Source organism: Mustela erminea, chromosome 16 (assembly GCF_009829155.1).
Source record: "Mustela erminea isolate mMusErm1 chromosome 16, mMusErm1.Pri, whole genome shotgun sequence".
Taxonomy (NCBI): Eukaryota; Metazoa; Chordata; class Mammalia; order Carnivora; family Mustelidae; genus Mustela; species Mustela erminea.
The window spans coordinates 22,273,089-22,294,603 of NC_045629.1; the positions used below are offsets into that span (position 1 = coordinate 22,273,089).

General features: G+C 43.7%; 1 protein-coding gene across 5 annotated transcripts in view; it reads left to right on the forward strand.

The window, feature by feature from the left end:
- Positions 1 to 21,515, forward strand: part of SULF1 (sulfatase 1) — a 173,801-nt gene that overhangs the window by 112,894 nt on the left and 39,392 nt on the right. For all 5 annotated transcript variants that reach the window (XM_032315780.1, XM_032315782.1, XM_032315779.1 and 2 more), the window contains 7 exons: positions 4,435 to 4,586; positions 6,917 to 7,086; positions 17,046 to 17,196; positions 18,159 to 18,334; positions 19,648 to 19,776; positions 20,046 to 20,102; positions 20,826 to 20,955. In XM_032315780.1, coding sequence (XP_032171671.1) covers positions 4,435 to 4,586; positions 6,917 to 7,086; positions 17,046 to 17,196; positions 18,159 to 18,334; positions 19,648 to 19,776; positions 20,046 to 20,102; positions 20,826 to 20,955 — 965 coding nt within the window. The remainder of the gene's footprint in view (positions 1 to 4,434; positions 4,587 to 6,916; positions 7,087 to 17,045; positions 17,197 to 18,158; positions 18,335 to 19,647; positions 19,777 to 20,045; positions 20,103 to 20,825; positions 20,956 to 21,515) is intronic.

Below are 21,515 nucleotides of genomic sequence, written 5' to 3' on the forward strand. Positions count from 1 at the left end.
TCTTGGAACACGTGTGATGGGTGAGGGCACATCTGGAATCCTGAGTACATATTTTACACTCCATTAGCTCAAAGACACCGAAAACCTGGAGGGAGTTCTGAAGCCTGTAACAGGGACTATAAAGAGACTTGAAGGGATAGTTTATAAGGGGAGGATTAAGGGAGGGGTGATAGCCATGGCAATAGGTAGAAAGCAGAGGTAACTAACTCAACAAGGACAACCATGAGGGAAGGGCAGGAATGACCTGTCATGGCTGCCCCCAGTGGGAAAAAAAAAAAAACAAAAACAGAGAACAAAATGAATGAAGCCAGAAAAAAATCTACAAACTAATGAAGCAGGAAAATGTAAGACAAATGGGAACCTGTTGCCACAAAATAAGTCTGATTGGGCAGGAAAAAGATGTAGAAATGTTTTCAAGCACACAAGTGCAGAACTCGGACAAGATTTCCTCATAGCACAGGGTGGTAAAGGACTTTGAGTCAGGACTCAGGGATGGGAGGACCATAGTAATGGAGCTGCTAATAAGAATACGAGCAGAAGTGGCATTTAATATGCCCTTGTGAGGTGCCAGGCGCTGTTTGAAGCGCTTTACATATGTTTTAATTCACTGGATTCTCACAGCAACTGTTCTTACGATGATCCTCATGGTCTTACAGATGGGAGAACTGGAGGTGAAGAGAGGCCAAGTGACTTGCCTGTGGACAGACAGCTGGCAAATAGCATGGCCAGGATTTAAACCCAAGCAGGCCAGCTCCAGGGTTTATACTCCAAACCCCTGTACTTTTCTACTTCTTTTAAGAGAAAAGGAGAGAAAAGGAGGGGCGCCGGGGGGGGGGGGTCCCTGGAGATGAGGAGCAGGCCAGAGGACAGAGCTGGGCTCGAGCTTACTGAGTGAAAAGTTCCTGGAAATAGTCCCCTCTGAGGTTATGTTGGTGGGGTGTGGCCCTCGTCTGCTCCCTCTGACTGGAAGTCATTATTGCCTTTCGTCAGAAAGGAAAATCATCTCGTGGTTCTCTGTGAAAAGGTGGTTGGTCTCTGCAGACGAGAAACCCTCATTAGAATTCCTACTGCGCGTAGTCAGCTCAGAGGGAAATCCTGAGTCCTATCTGACCTGAGATCCTGTATGCTTTGTCCCACACCCATCGATCGGCTCCAGGGCCTGGCTGGGTAACCAGGCAGTGGGCGTTAAGCCAACTGACTGCTTGATGGATATACTCATTTGCAGACTCAACATGTAAGCATTCATTCAACAAATAAACACTGCTATGTTTCTCGTTTTGAGTTAGCTCTTCAAAGAAAATTAATCAGAAATGGCAGCTCCAGCCACTTTTGATTCCAGTGAAAACATAGTCTAGAACTTGTGGAATCCCTGGAATACACAGAGGTCCATGAACCTCAGTGCGAGAAACAAAAGCTATGAAGCCCCCTATGCTACGTGCAAGGATGGGGAGCAGGGAGAGTACAGAGATGAGGCAAAGACAATGTTTGCGCTCGAAGCCTTACAGACTAAGGGGGATTACCTTTATACAAGTATGAGTGTAGCACAAGGAGGAAAGGGAAGATGGCCTTTGAGCCACAGAGACAAATCGCTGTGGGGACTGGGCAAAGACTGGGATTAGAATGTCACCTGGTCTAGCCCTGATACATAGCGGGGAGATGAGGGAACTAGCACCGGCAAAGGCAGAGAGGGGAAAACCAGAGCAAACAGAGAAAATGCCTTCTTCAGAGAGAGGGACAGATAACCAAGAAATGTGGGCTGGGGTTGGAAATGGAAAGAAAGGGATTTTGTCCTTGCATGGCATGCTATCAAATGAAACTTGATTCTATCAAGTGAAACGTGAGGTGGGGGGGTCCATCCACGATTGTGACAACAGGTGATGTCCCCAGAGTCAGTCTTCAGGAAGGCGGTATTAAGAGTAGAAAGGTCCGGAAGGCTGGCTAGGGGAGCTGGCAGGAGACTGAGAGTATTCATGGGGGTGTCGAGTCATTGGAGAAAGAGGGGCAGGTTCAAGAGCTGTTATCTGCATAGAACCTTCAGGTGGTGGCTTCCTCGTAGCAAGGGGACCAAAGGAGCAGGTGAACCGGGGAAGGCCCTGGGGTGCCGTGTCTGGTCAACCAGGAAGACGATTATGACTCTCGGAGAAGAAAAGAGTATCCGAGGAGAGAAGTAAACTGGGAAGGGAAAAGGATTCATTCCATTCTGGACGATTCTATGAAGAGTAAGGAAAACACTCAGCTGCGGGTATCCTACAGGTAGCTGTTTGTCAGGATGAAAGCGAGCTAGCTAGCCCATCAAGACACAGATATGACGTGTCGTGGACGAGACTGAGATTCAGAAAGGCGTGCTTGAAAAGCGATACCAGTAAATTGCCTGATTCAGGGATCTGTTTTCATCTTCCCTGGCTCGTCATCCAGGAACTACCTTACTTACTTCATGTGTGTAAGTGGAGGCGCCTGAAGCCTGCTTAGTGAAGTTGCACAGTGGCTTTGACACAGAAGGCATCTGGCTAGCCAGAGTTTCTCCCTAAAATGAAAGATGGCGGCCTTGATTAAAAATCAGAAAAATTAAAGCTTGCCTGCATGTGTGTATTACATACACACGTATGCGCAGGTCTAAGCATGTGTGTACACAACGCACACACACACCCCTCTACATCCATATATAAAAATTTCTCTACTCCTTCTTACTCTTAAGTAAGGCTATGTTTATGGCTACTACAGTGACCAAACATGTAAGTTACCCAGAACAGGGCTTGTTTATGCCTGCCTTCCTGGTGGAATTACAACTATTAGGAATAGTACCCTCTTTGTCTTATGGACTGATTGGGTCCTGCAGTTTTGAGGGCTGGTTGGTTCTTAAAGAACCCTTTCAGAACAGCGTATGTGCTATAACAGTCTCTGCTTTCCCCACAAATGGAAATGTGTCTGTGTTTATACCAAACCTAAAAAAAACCGGACACAGCTGCTTGGAAGAAGGCTTTATCTCAGGATCATGCATGTAAACGTGAGAATACCTTAACAATGGATCCCAGTTTGGTTTTTCTGTAACGGCCGAGTTCGAGCTACGCTGCTGCGGTATTAGAGTAATTTTTGAATGTCATCTTGAAATAGAAATGTGGATTTTAAGTACTAAGGCAAGGGTATAGGAGAAACACTTCTTAAACATATGCAATGTATTTTCTTTGTAAGAATCCTAAATGTTGACGCATTACTTATAATCGAAGTGGCTAATGACTTTTCAGCAAGGTGATTTGGTCAGACCTTAGCCACAGACTTGGGTATACTCCAGAATGCTTTCCTGCACTTGTGAAGCTCTCTTGTCTAACCTGAATTTACGTCCGTGGTGATAACGTGGTGTATGCAATGTGATTAGAGTAAGTGAACATATTTTAAAAAAAAAGAAAAAAGAAAAAAAAAAGGGGGGGGAAGTAATGGTACCCTCTTTCATTTTTGTCTCCCCTTCTGATAGTTATAAGGCATTTGACTTCAAGATCTAACACATTTTGCTCCTGAAACCCCAACCTTTCCTACTTACTCCCTCCTCATTGCTCCTCTCTTATCATCTGTGGTAGAGGACCACATCCAAATCCAAAATTTCCCTCTGACAGGACCGTAAGTTCTGTTGCCCAGTGGCCTTCCTTGGGAGTGGCATGAAAAGTTAGACATGTGAAGTCCTTCCAGGGGCCTCGTCAATGAGCAGTAGAGAGTCAGTGTCCCACATACTTCTGTGCAACTATGATTCTATGAAAGTTAGTCATCTGTGCAGTACTTCTGTGTCACCAGAATCCTTCATTATCAAGAATAGATATACACATTCATAAAAGATACGTAATGTGAGCACCAATGCCATAAAATGTGTATGACATAGAAACCCTCACCATGTGCCTAAGAAATGGAGTTTACCGTGGTTCCTTGACTTGGAAAATTTGTACTCTGGATATGCAAACACAAAGACAAGCTTTTCTATACTGTTTTCATAATTTATAACTCACAAATAGTAAGTTAGAAAACTTATTTTCTCACCAAGACTGAATTTTCAGTCCCCCAGTATTTGCCCAGAGACAGCACTCCACATTGCCACTGGCTACTTCTCTGACTGTTAAATCAACTTAACAAAAGGGTACATTCTGCTTTCATCCCAGCAGACCCACAAGAAATGGATGCACCCTGAGTACCATGATCATTATGGTGATTTTATTGCACTGTAATCTGTGTATGTGGGTGCTATGCTTTTTTATTCAAAAGGGAAATGTACGTCTGTCACTTTGCCAAAGAATCAGAGTATTACACTATTATTTCGGCATTCACTGTAAGCAAGGTTTACTTTGGTTTTATTCTTTTTCAAATCCTAATTTCATACTTATGCATTTATGCATTTATTTGTGATTAATCATTTCATATGAGAAAATAATCCTTTTTTTTTCCCCTTTGCAGCCTTTTTTGGAAAATACCTCAATGAATATAATGGCAGCTACATCCCTCCTGGGTGGCGAGAATGGCTTGGATTAATCAAGAATTCTCGTTTCTATAATTACACTGTTTGTCGCAATGGCATCAAAGAAAAGCATGGATTTGATTATGCAAAGGTAATTTTCAGGCACTTTTACACTGCATCAATTTACTGTGTGCATAATGGGGAAAAGCCATTTTCAGTGAGTTAACTTATCCGCGAGATTGGCTTTCTATGTTCTCACAATGTTAGAATGAGAAATTTTAAGGTAATTTTAAACTCCAGGCAAGAAAAAGACTTTCAAGGAACACTGACTTTGAATAGTGATTCTTTTTTCCCTCATTAGGATGAAAGGCAATCAGCCTTTGATGAAGTATCATCAAGAAAATCATAGACGCCTCCACTTGGTCTCGTGATATTGTTTTATTTTTCTGCTCCCTAGAGGATTTGTCCACATAATCCAGTGTTCTTCTTGTGCCATTTTGCTTTTCACTGGCGTGAAAGTGCATTTCATCTGTGGCTTCAGGTTTAGAGCAGACAAGCACAATAATCGAAGGTCAGGAAACCACATTCTTTGCTTTTCCTCCTGTCTGACCAAGCATTGATATGTGACAAGGACACCTGCCCCATGGCAGTGAGAGTCCACAGCTCTGGGGCCATCAACCCTCAGATTTCCAGATCTGTTCACAGAAACTGAAATCAACACGTCCCTCCGTATCTCTAACAAATGCATCCCAGATTAGACTTTTTAAAATTCACAAAGGTTTTGTGATTGCCAACCAAAAATAAAACAATTTTCAGACGACAAGAGTGAAGGGGAAAATATCTTCGAATTTAGCCCACTAATTAGCCTAAAATATCCTCTTCTCTTCTAGCCATGCCCAGCTCTTCCTCACTTTTCTAAAAGAAGCCGGCAATCTGCTCTATCTAGAGTAGATCACTACGAAAGAGCCATTGGTGAAAATCGGAGAGAAGGAGCTTGATTTAATTTTAGCATGGTGCTGGCTTTATGCTTGGCCTGTTTGGGGTGGGGGGGGACTTGGTGGGAGATAAGGTGTAAGTCTGGCTCTTCCGTCCCCTTCAGAAAACAATGAATGCAAATGAATTCACAAACATTGCTAATAAGATTCCAGACTCATCAAAGTCGAGAGCTGGCGGGGACCTTGGAGGCAGATTTGAGCAATGTCCTACAAAGTGCGCTAATTGTCACTGCCATCATTTTTTATCTGTAGGGATGCTTTCATGCTCCTTGTTTAAGCTATTAACCTTTCTTTCCCTGTTGTCCTAAGGAGAGCAAAGTAATCAAGATTCCCTCCAAAGACTAAAATTAGCGTAACTTGCCCATTATCACAGCTGATTAAGTGTCAAAGACAACTGTGTCCGAAAAGAATATATGGCCTTTTTTTAGTGAGAAAAAGGAATGAAACAGACACTCCCACGGAAGAAGGTGATGGCCTGTGGAGTTGTCCTCACAATGACATGTGACACAGATTTCCTCCCTTGGGCATGGCTTTGGCAGCTGTGCTGGTCCTTGAATCTACATGTGATTAGTCATGCCTGGGAGCCTCTGACACTGTGAATGCTGTCTGGGCACTTTCTGAATAAAGTTTGCAGTGGAGCTCCAGGCCAGCAGTACCCACTTAGAGGAAGCAGGTGGTTTAAGTTTTCATCGTTCCTTTTCATTCCATTTCTTCCTTCCCCCTTATGGAGTTGCATCCGTCCCTCGGATGGCAGCTCAAGTCATTTTATTAGCCAGTCAGGCTCAAATCCCAGCAGCTGTATCATTTTAGTTGTGCAATTAACAGTATAGTCTGCAGGAAATCAAATGCTCCCCATATTTACTATTTCAAGTGAATTAATTGATAAAACACTGCAGCTTTTCCCTGTGCACCCAGATTTGAGCTATGGCTTTCATTTAGCAATTACTGTATAATTCCCACAGGTGAATTTTGAATTTAAAGACCTTTCCTTTAGTTTGTGTGTGTGCAAACGGGCGCGTGTGTGTGGGTGGGGGTGTGTTCTGCAACTGTGAATTTGTAGTGGGCGTGGGTGTTTCCTGCCCTTGAAGTAATTAAATTTTTTGTCAAAGAATTACATCAATGAAATCTGAGAATGAAATATGTATCCGGTGTTTCATGGGCTCTAGCGTTTGGATTGCCAGATCTGATCATTATCTTGGGCAAACAGGACTGACTGGACTCTTTTTCTTTCCTAATTGCTAAGTCGTGCCCTTACTTAAAATAAAATTTTTGCGTGTTACCAAGCTAGCCACCTAGAAAGTAACTGGCAACTGATTTCGTCCATTTGGGAAGATGTTTTGCCGCTTTGGGAAGTTATCACCTTCCTTCCCACTTGAGGCCTCGTGCCTTCATTGAGTGAGACGCTTCTGAAGAAAGCAGTATGCAAATGCCATCTGATGAATGTCACCTTTTGTAATTTTTGTTTTGTGTCAAATGTATGTTTCAGGACTACTTCACAGACTTAATCACTAACGAGAGCATTAATTACTTCAAAATGTCTAAGAGAATGTATCCCCATAGGCCCATTATGATGGTGATCAGCCACGCTGCGCCCCACGGCCCCGAGGACTCGGCCCCACAGTTTTCAAAACTGTACCCCAATGCTTCCCAACACATGTGAGTAATAACATCAGTTCTGGGACCTGCTGAACACGGGCCTTTTCTTTGCTCCCCACCTCCCACCTCCCATCTCTCCCTCACCCCATTTCCTTCCTTGCCCCGTCTCCTGAGGCAGGAACATCTACCAGTTCCTGCCAAGAGACCACGGGGCAGGCTGGCCATGGGGCCTGGCATAAGGACCAGGTCTCATGGCGTGATTAGGAGTCACAGTATGTCCAAACTTTGTTAAGTAACTAAATGGAAAGGAAGAGAAGCACTTACGGTGAATGGGGGAAATTTGTACCAGGTGTTCCCTTCGGTTGTCTTAAATAATATCCCTGAGCATGATCTCATAAAAATAACCATCCAAGGGTATGCTCCTTGTAACGGCAGAGTGGCGCCCCCTGGTCTCTGGTGGTAGAAACACGGGTCTGTCTTCCAGGAGAATACTGGGGTCAGCTTTGCTGCAGATGTGCAATTAGGACTCCTGCAGAAAGCAGCTTGCACAGGCTTGCTCAAGAGGCCTTCTCAGGTCACGGCTTTAAAATAACCTGATGTTTCCTTTTGAGAGGCAGGAGCTTTGGTAAGGAGGGGAGGGGAGGCCCAGAAGAGGGGTTGGGGTGAGGAGGGAGTGAGGCAGAGAGCCCTGTTAGGCTGGTAACTCCCCCTAGCCAAGAATGAAAAAGTCCGGATGCTTTGGCAGCAAAGAACATGATTTTGTTTTTTACTCCCTGGACCCACTTCCTTCCTGTTCGTTGCAGTAACGTACAGCCTTCCTGACAGAGCGCTTGGCTCTATGTCTACGGAAGGATCCGCCATCAGGAAAGTAGGGACCAGGGAACTGGTATGTTTCCTTCATCACTAAACCTCCAAAATTGGTTCTTGCTCTGTTTATGCTGAAGTAGCATCTCTTCTCACCCACACTGATTTCCCAGCCACAATCCTAGACAGAAAGAAAATTGAGTAAATGTATTTATGGAAAGAGGGACATACCGAAGGCACTGTTATTGCTGGTCATTATATATCCCTGAAGAATCCTCCCTTATATGCTTATTTTTTTATCTTATAACTAGTAAACTCATGGGTTTGGGCCAGTGGTATTCAGGTCGTCTCTGCCATATAAAGTGATTTAGAAAGAAGGAGGGAGGTCAGAGCTGACTGAGGACAGGAACTAACAGTAAATATAAAACCAGGACAGACACCCTGCTGAAATGCCCAGTCAGGATGGAAGGATGGAAGAAAAAAGAAAGCTGGTTCCCCCAGCACCTGGGGAATGTGGTCTGGGTGAGCCGCTGTGTTTCGGAAAGAACGCTGTGGATGGATATACAAACCTCTAGAAGGTCTACCTACATATAACCATGCAACAAAAGTCATGAGCAAAGCCCACAAATGGCGAGGGGCTCTCCATTCCAGATCACTTACAGATGGGCAACCTGCTGGTTCAGTGAAAGAGAAAGGTCTTTGTAGTTTTCTTCCCGGCCCTGGGACCCAACTTTCTCTTTCCTTTTTGAATCAGAAAATCATTCTGTGTCGGTTTTCTTGTTACACTGGCAGATGCTCAGCCTAGGGAGGCTTGCTACAACTGTAACCCTTACCGGTATTTTTGTGAGGTTGAGGAGAGGGCATTGACAAAATGCGGTGTTTTATGGCTCCTTAGAAGTCAACCTGCTTTGAAGCTTCTGGGCAAGATCTTGAGCCTACAGAAAAATCAGCCACAGGTCAAGAGGTTCTGAGAGCCAGTGGCATGCACGGACAATTGTAGGAGGAGAGGAATCTGCAGACTTCCCTGAGCCTTCATCATCACTGAACAACAGCATCTCCGAGCCCAGCAATTACAAATTCTATTTGATTCCACAAATATTTATGAGTGGTGCTCTTCAGTACCGCTTGGATGTAGGCACAAGGAAGACACAGTTGCTTACAACCAGAAACCAGGGAGCAAAGACAGGCATGGGCCTCCTGGGGCCAAATCCAGCTTGTCACCAGCTTTTGTTAATAAAACTTTATTGACATATAGTCACATTCATTCGTTTTTGTGTTCTCTGTGGCTGCTTTCACAATTCAACTGCAGAGTAGTTGTAGCAAATACATTATGGCTTTCAATGCCCCCGGTATTTGCTCTCTGACCCTTTACAGAATGAGTTTGCCCCCAGCCCCTACTCTGGGGGGTGGATGGGCAAGTGTCCAAACAGCCGTAGCACCAGTCAGAACAGAAGGCATAAGTACTAGGACAGGCCTTCAAGGGGCTATGGAAGTTTGGAGGAAGAGGCGTTCTCAACACCGGAAAGTCATGGACCAGCCGACATTCAGAGCAGGCCTCAAAGAATGGGTACGATTTCTGCAGCTGATCCTACAGACTGGCTCCATGATTTCAGGAAGAAAATGCAGCGTGGACAAGTGGCCGCCACGTTATGTGAGACGATCTAAGAAGTGACCTAGGAAAATGGAGCACAAGGAAGGCAAGAAGGGATAAAGCCAGAAAGGGAAACTAGCAGAATTTTGAGGACCTGAATGAATTTATACATGACCTTAAGCAGAGTCACCGGAGGTCATTTGGTGGGGTAGTGACAGAATAAGTGACTCGGTCATTTTCTCATGAAAATTGTTTCAGTTATTTCTTTTGAGTTCACGTGAACTACCTGTGTGGCTTACTAGTGACTATAAAAAAAATCTTCACTTGGCAGAGTGAAAGTATTTAGGCCTTTGAGACAAATAAGCATGATGGGTTCTTTTTTCATGTCTTCTCACTACAAAGCTTGTGGGCATTCTTTTTTTAATGTCTAGGAAACCCCATCATCTCATCTGTTAAATGGGGATAATACTAGCACTTTGACATGATATCATGAACACAAACTGAGACAGGAAGTCCCCCCATAGGGCCTGGGACACAGAAGCCACTTCATGGACACTGATCCTTATTGATCTTTTCCATTCAGAGGAACCACATAAATCTGCTCTTTCTTGAGGCCATCTTTCTTGACCCACAAAAAGTGCAATTTCATTTGGTTCAACTTCACGTTCAGGAGAAGCAGCTGAAGAAATGACAAGTAGATAGGTGTCCATTGTGATATGACAAAGCTCTTGACAAGCTAAGACTCACACTGAGACGAGTCCCTCGCACCCGGCCACTCTAAACACCCAGGCAATACAAACACCCATCTGGGCTGTGTTATCTTTTCCTGCTGCAAAATGGGTGCTGCGACCAAGTGCCAGTGAGGAGAACACCCTCAGCCCTAGAAAATGAAAATCCATGCAGTTGGCTAGGCGACTCTGCCTCTGTTTGCTGCTAAGCCTCGGGCTTTGGTGTCCCTGGCGTGGAGAGAGGCACTGCGGCTCCCTCAGGCCTCCAAAGGCCTGAGTTAGCTGAGTCCTCGTTGCCCAGGCCTCCCTGGCTGCCACTCACTGGAGGAGGGGGCCGGCGAGAGTCCGTGTGCGGCTCTTGTCACCGTGAGTGACTGCACAGGTCCACAGTTCAGTCTGTAGACAAAAGGAGTGAGACAGATGAAGACAGGCGGCTAATTGTGGAGCATGGAGCCCCTGAATGGCAGGTTTCCTTAGCAAAAACGTTCGCCACACACTCGAGCATACTTTGCAGACATGTTTGGCAAGCCCTCTGCAAACAGGAGAAGCTGTAGACACTCCCCTGTTGGGAGAAGCAAGTAATGTGGACTCGTTCCCGGCGGTGGCCTTCCTTGGTGGTCACACGGTATCCAGGTGCCTTTCGTGTGGCCTCAGGCGGTCGTCGTCTGGCCCCCTCCAACCGGAGAGAATGAGTCGTGTTTCCACGGTACTTTCCACTCCCAACAAAGGAAGGAAGCCGGGCCAACACTGGCTTGCTGGCTTTACACTTCAAGGCTGAAGGTTTTGCCAACCAACTAAGTACAAGGACAGATATGGACCCTTGGTGACAGGAGGCACTGCTTAATCAGAAACGGTTCAGCTGTTCTAGGCCTCGGTGATACCTGAGGGAGTCTCCGTCGTAAGATCACACATGATAATCCTTATCCTAAAGCTCTTCCCTGTGGCAAAGACCCTACTGTCCTTTTCTGTAAATTACCTCCCAGGATCCTCCTAGGACTGCTATACCCTCGCTCTTTCTGTGACACAGCTTTTGTCTCCTGGCCGCCATGAAGTGATAATGTGCAGCAGTGACAGGGAAGGAGACTCTATTTACCTACCCTAGGATTCTGGGGGAAGCTAAGAGACTCCCTCAACACTTTCCTACCAACCATCTTCCTATCAACTGAAATTTTTTTATTATTCCGTTTCACCAGTTCTTTCTCCCTGTCCCTGGAAATGTGTCTGATTGTGCGTATGAACACACCAACACCAGTTCAAGTGAAATCTAAACTCTTGGTAGAATGATCCAGCTCCTCTAACTTGCAAGAATTGGTCTAAAAGCGCAGTTTGGGGGATGACAAAGTGTGCTAAAGGGACAGCAACCTCTGCGTAAGCCTCAGAACAAAGTTTTTAAAGCACCTCTGTTGTCCGAAATGGGAAAGAAATGTTTTCCCTTAGAGGAATTTGCACATCCTCACTTCATTGGTTCCACAGATCCATAAAAGAAAATGCTTTTGAAGACAAGAGAATTTTAAATTCTCCGTAAGAATCTTTAATCTGGGCAGAACTCATCGCTCCCTCCCTGTGTTCCCACTTTGTTCTTCTCTCTGTCATTGACTGCATATCCCATGGCACAGGCTGTTTACCCAGACCCTTGAAGTCAAACTGCACACCTCCAGGGGGCAGCATTCACACAAGATACGGTGTGAATGAGGCCCTGGAGTTAGGCAAGATAGCTCTTTCCAGAAGGCAGGGCCAAGTTTTACCTCTCTGCTTCCGGTGTCTGGGGAACATGTCTCCTTCCCCATCCCTTGCCAGATATTTTTTTTGTTTAGCAAATGAATGAGCGTGTTAATGCCAGGTGACATTAAAACGTATTTTGATAGCATAAAAATATTTAAGCAGTCGATTTTATGAATTAAAGGACACCTAGAAATCATCGAATGCCATAACATTTTAGGTTAAAAAATGAAGGCCCAAACTCTATTTCAAAAAAATAAAAGACCCAAATGGCTCTGCCCAAGTCACATAAGTAGACAGGGACAAAGCTGGAGCTAAACCTCTGTTCTCTTGCCCCCAGGTGATCTTTGTACATCCCCTGCTTTGCTCAGCCCTCGTCACAGTTACAGTTAATATTAGAAGTGGCTCCCGTGTGTGGGTTTGCACAATTCTGTTGGAGTCTGCAGCATCTTAGAAGACTTTTTAAATTAGTTTCCTGCGGTATCTATAATCAAGATCATTTGATATTATTCTGCGTGCGTTCAAATGTTACCTACCTAAAGACATTTGAACTCAGGTGGGGAATATCTCTACAAAGTCAATTAAATAAGTTCAATTTGAGTGAAAGCTGAGATGGTGTGGCCTGGGAGATTAAGTATAGAATTTCCAATTTAATGCTTTGAGTGTGTGTCTTAAATCTATATAACTAGCTTATTCTGGGAATTGAAACCTATTTCATTTCTCACAGAATGACGGACCCACTACCACTGCTCTTTAAGAGTTAGATCATTAGAGCTTTTGTTGTTGTCCGAGACTAAATAACAAATGAAGAAAACACACGTGCGGATATGAAATGCTAGAAATGTCTTTCTTTTCACTGGGTGACAGTAAAGGCCATCAGCTGTAAAAATGAACTGCTAAGTTCTTTGCAATTCCTGGAATATGGATTTCATACACAACACATGCATTTCTTAAAACCATCTCTCATCTAGTGAGAATTATTCTCCCCAAATACCCACCCATCAAAAAGAAAGGTGACATTACTGATTTTCAGGATTCGTGTTCTCATTATGCAATAAGCAGCAGAGGAGAGGGAATCAAAGCCCAGAGAGAATCGGCATGGACGGCAAAGGTTGAAGTCACAAATGTGAGGTCAAAAGGATCTATGATCTAGTGCTGAGCAATAAATTCAAACACGAAGAAAAAGCTATGTGCAGAGAAGCCTCACGAGGGGAAAGTTAACATTTTAAACTATGAGAATAGTCTAGGTTTGGGGGAGAGTATAAGGCCTGGAATGCAGAATTACTGGTTAAAATCCTTCTTGGAACAGACAAGAAGGAGCCTTACCAGGTCAGGCATGTGCGACTGTGACCCCAAAGTGGATTTTTTTTTTTTCCTTAAAGCAACAGAAACTTAAAAACGACAACTTAGTCATCTCTCCTCTCAGTTTTTAAGCAAAGAGCAGTTGTTATCTGTCTTTTCGCTGATGCATCCAGTATGCCTTGGACGGTCCAACTTGATCATGTATTGTCAGCAAAAGCAGACACTGGGCAGCTGGTGGGAGGTACTGGAACAGGGAGCAGAAAAGGCTAATGGACGAAGGCTAAGGATTTTAGGACTTAGTTTTGGCAGAAAGGAATGTATGTATCAGATCTTTGAATGACAGGGATTTTGAGGTGCTCCTTGGGGACTCTGGTGCAGGACTCTGGTCGTTATGACGTCATGGGAGGAACTCCGGCCCCAGGAAGGAATTTCTGAGCCACCTCTGTACAGTTTACTTTCTCATTTGTGAAATGGGAATAAAGTGTCCTGCCTGCTCCTCGCGGTTGCCACTGCAACCAAAAGAGCTATTAGATGATGAGATCTTTCCCAGATACCCATGAGAAGGAGTGTGATGTGGTCCCAGGATGTGTTCTCTGGAGTCACTGAAATCTCCTTAAACCCTCACAAAGCTCTGAAGTCGTTATGCCCATTACACAGAAGGAGAAACAGTCTTAGAGGAAAAAACGTTGCCAAGATCATGCAGTAGTAAGTAACAGAGCTGGGATGAGATTTCACGTCTGATCCCCAAAACATTCTGGAACAATCGGACCTGTGATTTTCCACTTTTCCCCAAAACAGTTACCTGCTCCTCTCAGTGGCTGCTGTTCCAGCTGAGGGCTCCAGGCCCTGTTTGAGTCATTGTGAGTCAGTTCTTAGGGAAGCAAGCCTTAATTATCACTGGAGGACAGAAGGCTGCATCTTCCAGGAATTTGGAAGAGCCCAGCAGGAGGCAACCACAGGTCTTTGGCAAAAGATCACTTTTCAGCAACATTGTCAATTCCAGCGACCCCCGACCTTCCACCTGCAGGTCCCGGAACAGCTGCTGTTCAGTGGGTGGGAAGCAGGGGCAGGCTGTCTTCCTTTAAAAGGCAAATGCATCTCCCCCTTGCCCCCTGCTGAGATCCCACCTGGGATTTCAGCTCCAGAGCTGGGGGTCAGCTCCCACTTGGAGAAATTAAAGGGGGTGGGGGAGAAAAAGGCAGTTGGGGGTAGGGAAGGACATCTTTGACAACAGACCTGAACTCTCCTTTTTAATATAAGCCAGATTTAACATATGTCATTGTGTAAATCCGGGAGCCCGATTGGAGGCTTGTAATTTGCTGCGACCTTCCCCATTCCTCAAAGTGAGATGGAGTTGTGCCAAGCACATCAAGGTAGCTGGTAGAAGATATAATTTGCCCGCTGCGAGTCTTCGTTTCGGTTCCCTATTGTTAATTTTTATTTGTGTTGAGGTTTTGTGGCTTTAAAAAAGTCAACTCGATTTATTTCAAAATTAAGGCAAACCAACATCAAAGGCAGTAAGAGGAAGATGTTTAGGTATTATAAAGAAACGTTGTGTGATCTTTTATAACCCTATTCTTTTTCGAGACACGTATCAGTAAATGGTTAGGGGACCTTTCATGACCCACTTGCTCTATTTTTCTGACCTCTAGCCACCCCTGCGGGTGAAAATCCCTCTCCGACGGGGCTTAGAAGCCCCCTCTGTCATCCTGCTCAGCCTCCATCTAATCCTGTTTGTACCACGACATGCTGCGTGAAGAATAAGAAACAGGGTTTACATCCTTTCCTACTGCATGAGCCCCTGAGATTGAAGAGGCTGATTCCACCCGTGTTCACTTTTAGATATCAGGAAGCCTTTCAGGCCAAAAACACGGGACAAGTGGTTCTCGAGTCATTTCCTGGGTAAACATAAGAAAGTTTATGTTGAAAATTTCTCTTAAAAAAAATAGCAGGTTATACCTAGAGAGCTTGTTTGGTTTTTAATGCAACAGGATTTTTCCAACCAGACACTTACGTAGAATGTTTTTTGGCTCATGTAGAAAATGCATGTGCCTCTGTACTAGCACTTTCAAGTGACATAGAGATAGATAGATAGACAGATAGATAGATAATAAATAGGTGATAGATGGATAGAGAGATGATTGATGATTAGATAGAGATAGACAAATAGATCTGTTGTTCCTCAAAAGAGCTTTTTAAGAAAGGTACTATTATCCCCATTTACAGATGAGCAAAGTGAACCACAATTGCTTTTCCTACTTTGCAAATCTGCCCCTTTAAAAAGGAGTTGACTTACACTACTGAGCACAATTTATACAATTTTAGGGATAGTGTCTTCTGTGCTCACTATTATGCTGGTATTTGTGCTGTTGTATTTCTGCTAGTTAACTAGCATCCAAGAAGCTCAGTGGTACCAAAACAGCATTTAAAAAAAAAAAAAAAAAAAAGACTTTATTTATTTAGTTGAGAGAGAGAGACAGAGAGGGAGAGTAAGAGGCAGAAGCAGACTCCCCGCTGAGCAGAAAGCCTGATGTGGGACTGGGATCCTGAGATCATGACCTGAGCCAAAGGCAGACACTGCAACACAGGCACCCCAAGACAGCATTTTCAGCTATCAGAAGTGAGATTTTGAAAATGCATAACAACAGGCAGCATTTATATTGTTCAGCATGCATAGGAATAGCCCAGTAAACAATTGTGTAGCACAGAAATTCCAGGTTCACCCCAAGGGAAATTTGCACTAGAGCAAACCAGCAGAGTTCATGGTAAATGCTCCTGAATTCACTCGGCTCACAGTGATTATTTCTCTAGGGTTTGTCAGTTTTGGGTTTTGGGGTTTTTTTGAGATTTTATTTATTTATTTTAAATTTATTTTTATTTTAGAGAGAGAGCAAGAAGGGAGAGGAACAGCGGGGTGTGGGTCCATGGGTGGGAGGGAGAAAGAATCCCAAGCAAAAGGACACTGAGACCATGACCTGAGCCTAAATCAAGAGTTGGACGCTTAACTGCCTGAGCCACCCAGGCGCCCCTATTTCTCCAGTTTTGTAATATAAAAGATGGCACAGGAGGATGAGGTAGAAGCATCTAATGGTCAAGGGATTTGGGTTAGATCTCAAAAAGAAAGCGACATATTTTGTGGGTCTCCAATAAAATGTATGAGACACCACTTGGATTTCTGCAATAAATTAAATATAGACTTGAAGCCACATGTTCAAGAGGAATAAGACCCACCTCCCTGTAGTTAACAAAAATTGTGTCTGCACGTGTATTGAATTGTCTATAAAAAATGGCTTTACGGATAAGCATGTATATTGCAGAAGTAGATTGGCTTTAATTCCAGCACAGCCCATTAAATTAATGGTGTCTATATATAAGGTTAGGAATGAGAAAAACTCATAGACTAGATATGTAAGTAATCAATATAATAGCCCAATAAAATCAAGAGAAAAAAATACGTTATTCCACATCTTTCTGACTATATCTAATAGCCTAATTAACTACAACATTCATAGAGTTAACATCACCATGAAAACATCCCCTTGTGTATTACAGAATTTTATCTTTAGATCTTACATGATCATCCTGATGTCTTTTTACACATTTTATTCAATGAATCAAATGAACTAGCACTAATTACCTTTTTAGCTGCTCGTCTAGGTTTTATAAATTTGAATCCATATGCCTTTTGGGGATGTGTGATATTTGGGGTAGTGAAGTTTTGAGCTCTTCTTATAAACATAGAAGACCCGTGGGAGACAAAAGTAACAATGTCTAAATTACCTTTCCTAAATGATTACTTCACAACCTTCAACTTGAGATTTTTCTTTACCTGACTAAAATTATATATAGTAAGAATCCTTTCTGGGTATTTTCAGAACCCCTAGTTATAACTATGCACCAAACATGGATAAGCACTGGATTATGCAGTACACGGGACCCATGCTGCCCATCCATATGGAATTTACAAACATTCTACATCGCAAAAGACTTCAGACTTTGATGTCGGTGGATGATTCTGTGGAAAGGGTAAGTACACAAACTTGCCTCAGTGACAGGTTTTGGTCCAGCTTCCTTGGTGTAGATCCATTCTTGCTAATTCCATCTTCATCTCATAGGTGTTTTCAAGAGAGGGAGAGACCCCGTGTGCGTGAATATGTGTATGTGTGTGTTGAGTGACTTTATCTTCTCTCCCTTATCTTGACCCCTTCTACTAGCTCTCCAGGCTTGGTTCTTTGGAGCCAGCAGCAAAGAAAGGACAAAATCAAAACACCGTAAGTCAAGAGCTACACTCACAAATACCTTCAAGAATTAGGCAAATAATGTAAATACCTAAAGCTGGTCTTGTATAAAGTGATAGGGCATGGCGGGAACTATGGGGCACTTTAAACGCCCACATCTGTAACAAGGAGCAACTACTTAGCTCCAGCTTATTATTCCTGCGTAGGAAAATAGATCCAATGTCATGAGTTCTTTTGACTTTTCAAAGGAAACCAGAAATACAAACATTTTATTTGAAATTTCCTGAATTTAAAAAAATAACAGAAGCCAAACAAAACGTGCCCAGAGGCTGGATTTAGTTGGCTCAAGCTCCAAAGCAGCCTCTTCGTAATCCTTGATAACTATGTAAAGAGTGATGATAAAATTTGCTTTAACAGTGGATTTTCTAAGTAAAACCTGTAAGTTAGGGGCAGGGGCTGTTTTGAAGAGTTTGTCATTTGGTTTTTGTTGTTGTTGTTGTTGTTGTTGTTGTTTTTAATAGGTACACAAAAGCCTGAAGAACAATGTGCCAGATTCAAAAAAGTTACATTACTCTATTATCAGACATTTTCTCTCCAGGATTGTAAGCAACTGGAACATGTAGATAGTCATCATGTTTCTCAGCCTTGTTGAAATGACACTTGTCTTTAACAAATAATGGTGAAGACTTTCAGGGAGAATCACGGCGACACTCTTGTCATCTTGCCCATCTTGTCTCCGTTGTATTTCAGCTGTATAATATGCTCGTGGAGACAGGGGAGCTGGAGAACACCTACATCATTTACACCGCTGACCACGGTTACCATATAGGCCAGTTTGGACTGGTCAAGGGGAAATCCATGCCGTACGACTTTGATATCCGTGTGCCTTTCTTTATTCGTGGTCCAAGTGTAGAACCAGGATCCATGTACGTATTTCTCTGCTTGCAACATTTGGCTATCGTGGCTTATGTGTATCTGAGATGATCCGATTATCAATCTCAGGGTCTGGTTTCTTTTCACACAAAACAGAAAAGGGTGTAGGTAGGGGGAGGTTGGTAATTTAGAAAATGAAAATCTTGGTTTTTTCCCCCTGCCACATGTTAAATTAACTGAAGTATGCTATTTAAAGAGAAAGGAAAATTAACTATCAATGAGTAATTCTGCCAAATGAACCAAAATCCACATCTCATGGCCTGTGCTCACAGACATAGAATGGGATTGTTAGGGACATATCTGTACTTTCTTTGAATCAGACATACACTGTCTTTAAAAACAGAAACAAAAACGGAAACAGTGCCTGCCTCTAGTTTTTTTTCTTTTTTTAATTATTACTAAAGAACATTTTTTAAAGAAAATAAAATTTTTAAAAAGCATGATTTTCTTTTAGAAAAAAAAAGGGTCTAAAAGACTAGCGTTCTATCTCTGCTACCTTAGACAAGTCACTGCCTCCCTCTGCATTTCTCTTTTCCTGTTACAACATGGGTTTTATGTTCCCTGCCATCTACATCACAATGTTCAGTGTAAAATAAGATTGCATACATGAAACAAGTTATGGAAAGAGTTAAAGAAAAGAATCCAAGTGGAATTTCAAATCTGGAATGATCCTTAAGGAGCATCCAGCCAGGACTACTACTTCTTTTTTCTTTTTCTTCTCCTCCTCCTCCTCCTCCTTCTTCTTCTTCTTTTAAGACTTTACTAATTTATTTGAAGGGGGGCATGCCAGCATGAAGAAAGAAGGGCGCAGAGGGTCAAGCAGACTCCCCACTGAGCAAGGAGCCCCATGCGGGGCTCAGTCCCGGGACCCTGAGGTCACAACCTGAGCTAAAGGCAGACGCTTAACCCACTGAGCCACCCAGGCACTCCCCAGCCTGGACTCCTGATCTAACACAGAAGAAGCTTGGCACAGCACCAGTGCCTCTCTCAGAGTCCCTGATTCTGGAAGTGGCTGCATGGGGGCCCAGAACCTGGATATTCTGAATCTCCTCCATGTGCCTCCTCTGCCGCTACATCTGGGAGAAGATGATAGTAGTAAAAGGGTTTCTTTGAACGTTATTGTATCTCTTCAGGTCATTGGAAACACTTTGAGAATTGTCTGATCTAGGTGAAACAGTTTTATGTGGGAAAGACTAAGGTAGGGGGAAGAAGGTTGAAGGCCGAGAAGTATCTGTGTGGAGAAAGTGGCCCTCCATGCCACCCACACAGACGTTAATTCCGGGAGTGACCACTTGTCCCTTTGCAGAGTCCCACAGATCGTTCTCAACATTGACCTGGCCCCGACGATCTTGGACATCGCTGGGCTTGACACCCCTCCCGATGTGGACGGCAAGTCTGTCCTCAAACTTCTGGATCTGGAAAAGCCAGGTAACAGGTGTGTCCATTCGCTTTCCCTCAGTCAGCCCCAAGCACCCCAGCCCCCAGAGCCAGCCGGCCGCTGAAAGGAGTGAAGGCCAAGTACATCTTGCCCATGAGAATCACCCCAAGCTGAGAATGTCTTGGCTGTTTGTGAGCAGCATACTGATGGAGGGGCACTTGCGGTCTGCGGGAAGTGAGAGGTGTTCCTTTAAATAAACTGTGAGCACAGATGCATGTGGAAAAACGTCCAGATACCAACAGTAAATATTATTATTTTGCTTTCAGGTTTCGAACAAACAAGAAAGCCAGAATTTGGCGTGATACGTTCCTCGTGGAAAGAGGGTAATTACTGGTTCCTGGGGTGCTTCTGGGAACCAGGCCTAGTGGGCAGCTCTCCCTGCTGGGTATTTTTTCCCCCTTATTCCAGTTTACTAAGCATGCAGATTTCGTAAGCTTGGTCACAAGATTGAATGGTTTGCTACTCATTCTCCACTGGCTAACACAGTAATGATTGTTGCATCAGAATTGTAAAGCATAAGTTCTCATACAACGGGACCAAAGCGTTGACTGTTGCATTGTTCGACCTCGGTTCTGAATCGGACCAGTCTGTCCCTTCCTTCCCAAGTCCTGCCTCGCCCTCTCCTTTCTCCTTCCTTTCCATAAGTGCCTTTCCTAGTTTTAAATACACATATGAGACTGTCATTTCCAGAGTCCCTTCTGGGTTTCCCCTTTGGATTCATAATCCTCATTGTCTCTCTCTTTTTTTTTCCATACATATATTGAGAGAAAAGCATTTACATGAATCTAAAACTAAACACTTATGCCCAAAGTTTTGAAATTAATGTTTTAGGGAGATAACGATTCTTCCTAGTACCTGGCTTATAATTTTCACAAAAGAGTCAGCAAATGTTGAGTTCCTATGGACAAGGTCTTATCATCTATTTCATGCCATTTGAAGAATATGGAGGAGTCATGCTGCAGGGGAGAAAAAGAAAAAAGGAAAAGACGGTGGGTGGGTAAATCAGATCATTTCTCACATCAGAAACTTCCTCTTTTCTGTCAAAGGAAGTTTTTACGTAAGAAAGAAGAATCCAGCAAGAATATCCAACAGTCAAATCACTTGCCCAAATATGAGAGAGTCAAAGAATTGTGCCAGCAGGCCAGGTACCAGACAGCCTGTGAACAGCCTGGGCAGGTGAGTGATATGGCTTGTCTTTACCACAGGTCACATGCTTCTTCATTTCTAATTTTAACAATTTCAACATATAAAATAATGTACATTTATATATAAATACGTTTTTCATAGTGGTCATGCAGCGCTCACTGTGACAGCTCTCCTCGGACTGAGAATTATCTAACTGGTCTAAGCTGGGCCTCCTCATCACTGCTTGGGCTCCCTTCAGTGAAAAAAAGATGGTGCCCTCAGAGAGAACTAGATATGCACCCAACTAGCTAACACCAATTCAATATATCACACTTGTGAAATGGGTAGTCTGGTTAGAAAGATCAGAAACTTGGTTCCACCTGAGGAGTAGCCATCACCCCTTGGAGTCCTGTTAACTGGTTATCAAAAAGGGTCAAGAAACTACTTAGTCAAGATCCAGGGGTAGATGCTAAGCCCCTGGGCAGTGAACCACCCAAGAGACATGATCAGGTCTTCTCATCCTGTAGTAAAGTCAGATGTTATCCAGCCCGCAGAGGAGGAGAGAATCATGACCAAGACTGGGAAGTGAAAAGAGAAGCCATATTGTGTTT